The sequence below is a fragment of the Magnolia sinica genome, chromosome 5 (assembly GCF_029962835.1).
Source record: "Magnolia sinica isolate HGM2019 chromosome 5, MsV1, whole genome shotgun sequence".
NCBI classification, from domain to species: Eukaryota; Viridiplantae; Streptophyta; class Magnoliopsida; order Magnoliales; family Magnoliaceae; genus Magnolia; species Magnolia sinica.
Window position 1 is genome coordinate 97,828,587 of NC_080577.1, and position 10,429 is coordinate 97,839,015.

Sequence of the window (10,429 nt, forward strand, 5' to 3'; positions counted from 1 at the left end):
CTTGATGTTTATATGTCATCCAGACCGTTTACTAGGTCATTTCCACTCGGTTGAAAAAACCCAAAAAACTCTGAGGGCATACCAATGTTTAAAACGGTTGTTCCCCACGTGGCCGATTACCATTGGAGAGAGACACATGTGGGTCGCACGTGTAACAGCACCTTCTAGCGCCGTTAGGAAGAGTTACGGACAGCTCTCTCCCTCCCTCCGCAACTTCTCTCTCCCTCTTCCTCAACTTTGTCTCTCCATCCTTCTTTCTCGTTCTCTTTCCCTACATCTCTCTCTCTCTCTCTGCTCTCATCATCTCTCTCCACTCAACAGCGCACACATACTATCTCTCTATCTTCGCTCCAACCGAACCGATCTACACATCGGCGGCCATTTCAGCAGCGACGGGCCATTGCAGCAGGTATTTCTCTCATCTCCTCTCTCTTCAACGTCGAATATCCAAACCTAACTAGGGTTTTCCAATGGTGCATGTATTTGGGGATTTCCGCTTTTTAATCCCTAATTAGGGTTTTCCAATGTTGCTTGTTTTTGGGGATTTCCGTTTTTTAATCTCTAATTAAGGTTTTGCATATTTAAATATCGAAATCCCTAATTAGGGGTATTCAACTTCAAATCCTAATTAAAGATTTTTTTTTTTAAAAATTATTTATTTCTTATTTTTATCCTAATTATCTTGCAAAAAAATTGCAAAAAATTCGGATCCTATGTATATTTTGGAAGGAATGGGATAATAGGTTTTCTCGGAATAAAAGGGAAAGCTACATCTTTGGTAGAATTAGAGTCTGGATTGCGGGCATTGGTGTGCAAAGATTTTGGGTTTGTTAGGTGTGGCAATTCTCATGAAGTGGTGGTTGGAAGTTAATTGTGAGAGGACTGGTTGATATAGGGCAGCTCAGTGGACAATTTTCTTCATCCTTTTTTTTTTTTTTTTTGCTTCCCTTAACTCTTTATAAAGTTATTGTCAGTGGAATATATATATATTTTTAATTTTGATCATTGAATTATTTAAATAATTATGCAATTGCATAAGACAGGCCAACAAGTTATTCCAAACCTACATTGGAAGCTGATTATCCAATGGAATGGCCGCTGAGTTAATAAATGAGATGAGGAATAATTTGATTTTCGACCTGCGAGTGCACAATATACTCTGTTTTCAGTTCTAATAAGAGGGTTTTATGGTTCACTAACCCTCGCTAACATATGCAGGCTTATGGCATGATTTTTTTTTTTCACTGTCTGAATCTAATTTTGGTTATCTGGATATGGTCACACCCTTTTCGGTTATTTGACCAAGTGAAGGAAGTGGAATTAATTCAATGGATTCAGAAGCACTTCTCCCAAAGGAGAGCCAGCCCGAGAGTCCATCTGGGCATCCTAAGGGCACGGACTGATACTTGAGATAAATCTACAGTACCCCCTGCAGTCAGGGCTAGAAGCATGCCTTTGATCCCCCTTCTGTTGAGCTACGGTTTTGATACATTGAATGAATGATCTCTAATCAACGATTTTTAAAAAATTTAAATTATGGTCATAGGAGAGTGTAATTGGCAGGGAGTTGTCGACAGTACAGGCGGCTTTTACTGAAGGAACTAAGTGAAATTCTTGGTAGCTTTCACATGTCTTTTACTTTATGTTATGGAAAAAAAAGCTTCCATCCATATCTGTTCATGAAATATATTACCGCTTCCTTTAACATCTTCACATCAAGAAACATTACCGGAAATGATAATGATGGCTCATTTACTTTAAATACCTAGAAAAGATAATGATGGCTCATTTAGTTTGGATTTCATAGGAAATTGGAAAACCAAATAGGCCCAAATGTAAGTGATGTCACCACACAATTACAAGAGGAAATAATCGTTATCTATTCACATCCATTTACAATTGTAATTGGAAAACCAAACAGGCCCTTAGTGGAATTGTGAAATGGATTTCATTTACCTCTTTTTATAAGCTCTCAAATAAAAACAAAAAACCCTAATGAAAACAACTAAAAAGCATACTAAAAATTAAAAGTCGTAGAAATCAAACCCTAATAAAAAATCTCAAAACAGATAATCCGAATCAAAACTCTAATTTATATGCCAATTTATCGAAAAATTCAAGACAGAAAACCATAATCAAAACTCTAAACGTAATCGAAACTCTAATAAAAAAAACTATACCAACCAAAATCTTAATGAAATGAGTAGAAATTCAATGCGAAACTTGGATATCGAGTGACATCGATGAAAATCATCGAATAGTTGACTGTTTCTCCTTCTCGATTTCTATATCTCCAAAACGAGAGAGAGAGAGAGAGAGAGAGAGAGAGAGAGAGAGAGAGAGAATTCGACATTGTGGTGTGTCGATGTTGTGAGCAACACTTCCGTGTCCTTAGATGTGGATTTGGTACCCCACCAGGCCTTAGTTAGAGACGAAATGGGCTCTGTGTGGCCCATTGTGATGTATATGTTTTATACACACCGTCCATCCATTTTGACAGATTGTTTTAGGGCATGAGCCTAAAATGGAGGCAGATTAAAGGCTCAAGTGGACCAAACCACAGGAAGTAATGGGATTGAATTTCTGTCATTGAAAACTTCCTAGGGTCCATCGTGATGTTTATTTGACGGAAAACATAATATTAGCTTGATCCAAAACTTCAGTGCCCTTAGAAGTTTTCAACGGTAAGCTTTCAATCACCTTTGTTTCCCGTGGTGTGGAAGCACATGAAAATAGAAAGGAGGAGAGAAATACCAGTAAGGCTGAAAGTCGGGCGGGTTTAACCTGACCGACCTGTGACCTACCCGACATTGGGGTGGGCTTGGGCAGGATGTATCGGGCTTGGGCTATACAAACACCAACCCGATCAAACTTGGGTTGGGCTTGGGTTGAGGTCTCGGGTTGCCCGACCCAACCCGAACCCGATCGATATATGATTGAGTGTGGATCGTCTATGTTGAATGCACGAGAAATTCCAATGCCATCGGGTCTCATTAGTCCACGTTATTTCCAATGACTTAAGCTAACAAGATATGTCAGATTTCCCTCCCAAATAGATTGCGTGCTACCCAACATGACTTTTAAAGGAGTGATTGTCCTATATTTTAGCTTGTTTATTTAGAAAAAATGAAGTTCTTTATATAAATAATTATATATATAATTAATAAAATCATAGGTACACAAAATAAAACGTATATTGAAATATAATTGACTAATGTAATAATGAAAATATTAGCATTTATCCACCCGACCAACCCGACCGAGCCCACTTGGGTTGGGCTTGGGTCGAGAATTCCCAACTTGAGGTTGGGTTGGGTTGGGTTAGGGTTGAGGTATAGGAACCTTGGGTTGGGCTAGGGTTGAGCACCAACCCGAACCAACCCGCCCGACTTTCAGCCCTACCGCTCGGTGCTGAAATGGCTGTTGCTGTGTAGGTCGGTTCGGTTGGAGTGAAGATAGAGTGATAGTATGTGTACTCTAGGGGGGAGAGAGAGAGAGAGAGAGAGAGAGAGAGAGAGAGAGAGAGAGAGAGAGAGAGAGATTTCTCAAAATCTCTGTAACTCTTCCTAACGGCGTTAGAGGGGGGTTGTCACACGTGTGACCCACCTGTGTCTATCTCTAGGCCACGTAGGGGTAATAGCTTAGTGGGTGTTACCAGGGTAACACCTAATTTGCACCCATTGACCACACCACAGGAAGTAGTGGCGTTTGAAAGCTTACCGTTGAAAACTTCTAGGGGCATTGAAGTTTTGGATCAATCTGATATTATGTTTTCCGTCAAATAAACATCACGGTGGACCTTAAGAAGTTTTCAATAGTAGGAATTCAATCCCATTACTTCCTATGGTTTGGTCCACTTGTGCCTTTAATCTGCCTCCATTTTAGGCTTATACCCTAAAATAATCTATCAAAATGGATGGACGGCGTGGATAAAACATATACATCACAGTGGGCCTCGCAGAGCTCCTTCCGTCTCTGGCTAAGGCCTGGTAGGGTAGTACCAAATCCGCGCCTAGGGATACATAAGTGTTGCTCATACCATTGACGCATCGTTCTTTCTTATTCTCTCTACTTCCAGTTTTGGAGAAATAGAAATCAAGAAGGAGAAATGACTAACTATTTAACGATTTTCATCGACACCACTCGATATCCAAGTTTCGTATTGGATTTCTGTTCATTTCATTAAGATTTGATTGCTAGGGTTTTTTTATTAGAGTTTTAATTACCGTTTAGGGTTTTGATTAGGGCTTTCTGTTTTAAGTTTTTCGATGAATTGACATGTATATTAGAGTTTTGATTCAGGTTCTTTGTTTTGTGATTTTTTTTTTAATTAGGGTTTAATTTCTTAGGTTTTTATCAGGTTTTTTAATAGAGTTTTTATTAGGGTTTTCAGTTTTTAACTGAGAGCTTATAAAGGGAGGTAAATGAAATCCATTTCACAATTACACTCTGGTCCTGTTTGGTTTTTCAATTACAATTGTAAATGGATGTGAATGGGTAATGATTATTTACTCTCGTAATTGTGTGGTGACATCACTTACATTTGGGCCTGTTTGGTTTTCCAATTTCCTACGAAATTTAAAATAAATGAGCCATCATTATCATTTCTAGCTGTTTATTTAAATAAGAATTATGGTTCATAGATCATGAGTCAAATGCACTTGTAAAGGAAGTAGGTATAGTAAATTGTAGTCATTGCATCTGCACATTATAAAACTACCATTTGTATAATGATTTCTTGGTGAAACAAACAATGTAGCAAAATCATTATTGCAGTCAAATGTAAGTAATGTCACCACACAATTACAAGAGTAAGTAATCATTACCCATTCACATCCATTTACCATTGTAATTGGAAAACCAAACAGATCCTTCACCACAATGATGATTTTGCTACATTGTTTGTTTCACCAACAAATCACTGTAAAAATGGTAGTTTTATAATGTGAAGATGTAATGACTATTATTTACTTTATCTACTTCCTTTGCAAGTGTATTTGACTATCGATTTATGAGCTATAAATCCTATTGAAACAAACACTTGAAAATGATAATGATGGCTCATTTACATTGCATTTCATAGGAAATTGGAAAACCTAACAGGCCCTTAGAACAAGTGTAAATGGAATCCTCAGTTGTGTTTGGTAGCCTGTAAATGAAGCTAGAATTCAAATATTCTGTTTGGATGGGAGTAAATGAGAGGAATTGGAATGCATTGGAATTCTTCAATATATTCACATAAACACATGTGATATCCCAAATTATCTTTAATATTCCAAATTAGTGGACATATATGATATTTGACAGAATGATTGTAATAAACCCATAGAAATTTATACTTTGGCAAAAAGTGAGGAATTCTTGAGGCTCGGGTCGGGCACAAACGTAAGGATCACGAATAAGCAACTTGCCAATGTTTTTTTTACCATCCGTTTAAATGGCCAATATTTGGACCATTCGGATCATTCTATTAGTGTGATTTTAGTGATGCAACCTATAATTGAATTGTTTTGGTGTATCATCAGCATGCCACGTGTACGGTGGATTAGGAGTGTAGTGACACCTTTATTTACTTGCGTGACTCTCCAAGGGAGCCAAAAAAGGCATTTCACACTAGTTACTCCCAAATCTCTTTTCTTCCTCAAGATTTCAAATAAGCTTCATTTACTCTCAATGCCATTTAGAGGCCATTTGGATGGGACTAAATGGGAGAATTAGGAGTAAATGGAGGTAAAATAGCATTTGACATGTGTTTGGATGGTAGTAAACTTATGAAAATGAAATGAAATGCGAGTAAATGGGCCTATGAGAGGATTTGGAAGTAAATGGGGGGTGAAATGCCTTTTTAAGCTCCCTTGGAGAGTCGGACGAATAAATAAAAGTGCCGGTACACACATGTTTGCCACACATGTAGCATATTAACGATATTGCGAAACACTCCAATTATCGGCTACATCACTAAAACCACACATGTAGAACAATCCAAATTGTCCAAATGTTGGCCATCTAAATGGATGGTTAAAAAACATTGACAAGTTGCTGGTTTGTAATCCCTGCATTTGTGGCCCACTCGAGGCTTCAAATTTCCTCATTTTAGGATAAAATATATATTTCAATGGGCTTATTACAATCATTCTGTTAAATATCACATATGTTCACTAATTTAGGATATTAAAGCTAATTTAGATATCACATATGTTCTTATGAATGTATTGAAAAATTCTGCTGCATTCCAATTCCTCCATTTACTTCCATCGAAACATAATATTTGGATTTCAAATGCATTTCATTTACTCCCATCCACACAACTGAGTAAGCCACTTACTAACAAATTCATTTAGGGGGTGTTTGTTTTCCAATTCCCTCCTATAAATATAGGTAAATGGGTAATGATTAATTACCAAGGTAATTCAAAGTAATTGCAGCACCATTTTCAATGCAGACATTAATGGCCTACTTTTTTAATGCTAAAATCAAGAAGTGCAAATTTCATGTGGGGCCCACTGTGATGTATATGGCTTATCTACACCGTTCATTCGTTCTACCAACTGATTTTAGGGCATGAGCCCAATAATGAGGCAGATCCAAAGTTCAGGTGGATCAAACCACATGAAACAGTGGGAATTGAATGCCTACCGTAAAAAGCTTCTCGGGGGTCCCAGAAGTTTTTGATCCAGCTGATTGTTGTTTTTCCCCCCTTCTCCATATCTTTGTGACTTGATAAACAGGTTAGATGACAAATAAACAATCCTGTAAGCCTAGGAAGAAAAAACTTTTCAACGGTTAAAGTTTTATGACCATTGTTTCTCATGGTGTGGGCCATTTGAGCTTTGGATCTGTCTCATTTTTAGGCTCATGGCCTAAAATGTTCAGGCAAAACAGATGGACGGCATGGATATGTCGTACACATCACGGTGGACCCTATAGATATAAATTAGCCTTTTTGACCGAGTTTCAAGGTGGAAATACACCCTGACTTTCAATTGCATATAAATAACAATAATTACTCATTTACTTGTATTTACACGAGGTAATGGCGGGGCCAATTCCTCGGTAAATATCAGTAAATAGTTCATTATTGTTATTTACTTCCATTTGAAAGCCAATGGGTATTTCCACCTTGGAACTTCGTCCATAAAAGACTGATTTAAATCTGTGAGGTCCACCATGATGTATGTGGCATATCCATGCTGTCCATCTGTTTTACTTGAACATTTTATGGCATGAGCCCAAAAATGAGGTAGATCCAAAGGTCAAGTGGCCCAAACCATAGGAAATCATGGTCGTACAAGGTTTTTAATAGTAGGCATTCAACCCACTGTTTTGTGTGTTGATTTTTCAATTCCTCGGTACATACCAGTAAATAGCTTATTATTGTTATTTATTTCCATTTGAAAACCAAGGAGTATTTCCACCTTGGAACTTGGTCCATAAAAGGTTGATTTAAATCTGTGAGGTCCACAATGATGTATGTGACATATCCATGCTGTCCATCCATTTTACCTGAACATTTTATGGCATGAGCCCAAAAATGAGGTGGATCCAGAGGTCAAGTGGCCCAAACCATAGGAAATCATGGTCATAGAAGGTTTTTAATAGTAGGCATTCAACCCATGGACAAAGTGGATAAGCCACATATCACAGCGGGCTCCTCATATATATATCCTCAGTTTTAGTGTCCAAAAAGGAAGCTATTATGTTAGCATAGAAAACAGTGTAGGAATTACATTGTTAATTAATCATTACCCATTTACATCCATTTACATGGGGGAATTGAAAAACAAACACAACTACATTTACCTCCAATTCCATTTCTCATTTACCTCCATTTACAAGCTCCCAAACGAGGGGTTTGGATGGGAGTACATGGGGTAAGACGTGTTTGGATGTGAGTAAATGGTATTGGGAGTAAATGAAACAGATTTGAAATCCTGAGGAAGAGGAGAGCTTTGGGAGTAAATGGGGTGAAATGCCTTTTTGAGCTCCCTTGGAGAGTTGCATGAGTAAACAAATGTGTCACTACGGACGTGTCCGTCATACACATGGTATGCTAATGACACTATGAAACAATCCAATTATTGGCCACATCACTAAAATCAACCCAATAGAATGATCCAAATTGTCCAAATGTTGGCCATTTAAATGGATGGTTAAAAACGTTGGCAAGTTGCTTGTTTGTGATCCTTATGTTTGTGCTTGAGGCTCAGAATTTCCTCATTTTTGGCTAAATTATATATCTCAATGGGCTTATTACAATCATTCTGTCAAATATCACATATGTACACTAATTTGAGATATTAGAGCTGATTTGGGGCATCGCATATGTTCTTGCAAATATATTGAAAAATTCCAATGCAATCCAATTCCTCCCATTTATTCCAATCCAAACAGAATTTTTACTCCCATCCAAACACAACTGAGTAAGTCATTTACGCTTGAAATGGGAATAAATGCAAAATGGATTCCATTTACAAGCTCCCAAATGCTGACATTTACTCCCATCCAATTGCACCTCACCCCATTTACTTCCAATTCCTCCCATTTACTCCCATCCAAACGATCCCTTTCAGGGCTTTCTGTTTTGGGTTTTTTGATGGATTGACAGGTTAGTTTTTTTTTTTTTTATTATTTATTATTATTATTATTATTATTTTTATTATTAACGGGTAATGTAGATTGCACAAATCTTGGGCTTGATTTTTTGTTTTCTCATATGGGTTTTGTTTCTTGCATTGATTTTAGATTTGGTTTTTGGCTTTGATTTGGTGTATTCTTTTACTATAATTTTAGCTTCATTTTTTAAAATCCTGGCTAGGTGTTGGGCCAAAATAAACAGATGCGACGGCCGAAATGAAATAGCCCAGCAAGCGGAATGCACCCCGCCTGATGTGTTGCTCTTCCCTCCCTCCCAAATCAAATCAGGCTAGAACAAAAGCTAATGGAGGTCCGGAAGAACAATTTTCTTCCTCTATGTTTTGCTCTTCTCAGCATTGTCCTCATGGCCCAGCAATCTCTCGCCATCCGAGTGCCGGATCGCCAGATTTACTCAGGACAAAGTGCCATCCCCAGTAACCCAAACCGGCCACTTAAGGTGGCTGTTTTTGCTCTCGGGAGCTTCTGGAGATCTGAAGCGGTTTTCGGATGCTTGCCCGGTGTGATCCGTACAACTGTTGGTTATGCTGGTGGATCTAAAACCAATCCTGAGTTTAGAAGCTTAGGAGATCATGCCGAATCTGTTCAGATTGAATATGATCCGAAGTTGATACAGTTCAAGCAGCTTTTGGATGTCTTCTGGTCTAGTCATGATTCTAGGCAAGTTTTTGGCCAAGGTCCTGACGTCGGCAGTCAATATAGGTCGATAATCTTCACTAATGGAGCCGAGGAGGCGAGATTGGCATCTGCAAGTAAAGAGAAGGAACAGACCAAAACAAAGAGCACCATTGTAACTACACAAATTCAGCAAATAGGAGCTTTTTATCCAGCAGAATCTGATCATCAGAAATTTGAGCTGAAGAGAAAACAATTTCTGCTTCAGATGATTGGAAATCTAGCAGATGAGGAGCTCATGAGGTCGACCTTGGCAACAAAACTAAATAGCTATGCTGCAGAACTCTGCCCGCTGAAGACTCAAAAGCAGATTGATGTGAAGATCGACGACATCCTTAGAAAAGGTTGGCCAGTGTTGAGAGAAGTGTAGCTCATGTGTGATGCAGATGACATGCAAGGAATCCATCAGGTATGGCGAATTGCTTGTTTTTGTGTCCATTTCTTTAAATTATAAACTATGAGAAGGGATAAAAAAGAAAAAGAAAAAGAAAATCAGTAGCTGATTGTTGTATGTGAACCATGCTTTCACTGGTTTCATGTTGTTGTTCGCAGGAAGGAAAGGGTCTTGAAATTGTTTTTTTTTTTCAAATCACAGTTAATGTTTATTACTGTGATTTTGTAACTTGATTTTTTTAAAATCATTGATGGTTAATGTTTATTACTGATCTTGGGCTATGTCACCTGAGGGGGATGTTACTTTATTTTTATTTTTCTTTATTATCCTTGATGGTTAATGTTTATTACTGCATGTGCTGCATTAGCTGAATCCTATAACAATATAAATACAGACATGGAGAGTAACAATACAAATACAGACATGGAGAGTAAAGAAACAATTCCTCTCTGGAAAGTACTTCCTCTCTCCGTCTTTTTCTTCATTTAGGCTAACATGCTGAGATGATCCAATGATCATAACTGTCAATGTTCTGGGTGCTAGGCTTTAAGCGCTACCGTAATAGATTTATGCTGAATGGACTATTCCAACAATCAGATGAATGTGCAGGATTGAAAATATGACTTTTAGCATCTAGGTGAGTATCATCAGTGTTGTTATTGGACCATAACAAAGTATCAAATTGATGGTTCAGATCATTGCACCATC

At 37.9% G+C, this 10,429-nt stretch overlaps 1 protein-coding gene across 1 annotated transcript; it reads left to right on the top strand.

Moving 5' to 3' along the window:
* The first annotated feature begins 209 nt into the window (after positions 1-209).
* Positions 210-9,990, top strand: LOC131246376 (peptide methionine sulfoxide reductase A5). Its single transcript, XM_058246458.1, has 2 exons — positions 210-409; positions 8,816-9,990. Exon 2 carries the CDS (start codon positions 8,939-8,941, stop codon positions 9,695-9,697), a length of 759 nt encoding a protein of 252 aa, XP_058102441.1. The 5' UTR covers positions 210-409; positions 8,816-8,938; the 3' UTR covers positions 9,698-9,990.
* The last annotated feature ends 439 nt before the right edge of the window (positions 9,991-10,429 follow it).

Coding starts and splice junctions, on each gene's coding strand:
- LOC131246376 (XM_058246458.1), top strand. CDS start 8,939: ATGGAGGTCCGGAAGAACAATTTTCTTCCTCTATGTTTTGCTCTTCTC.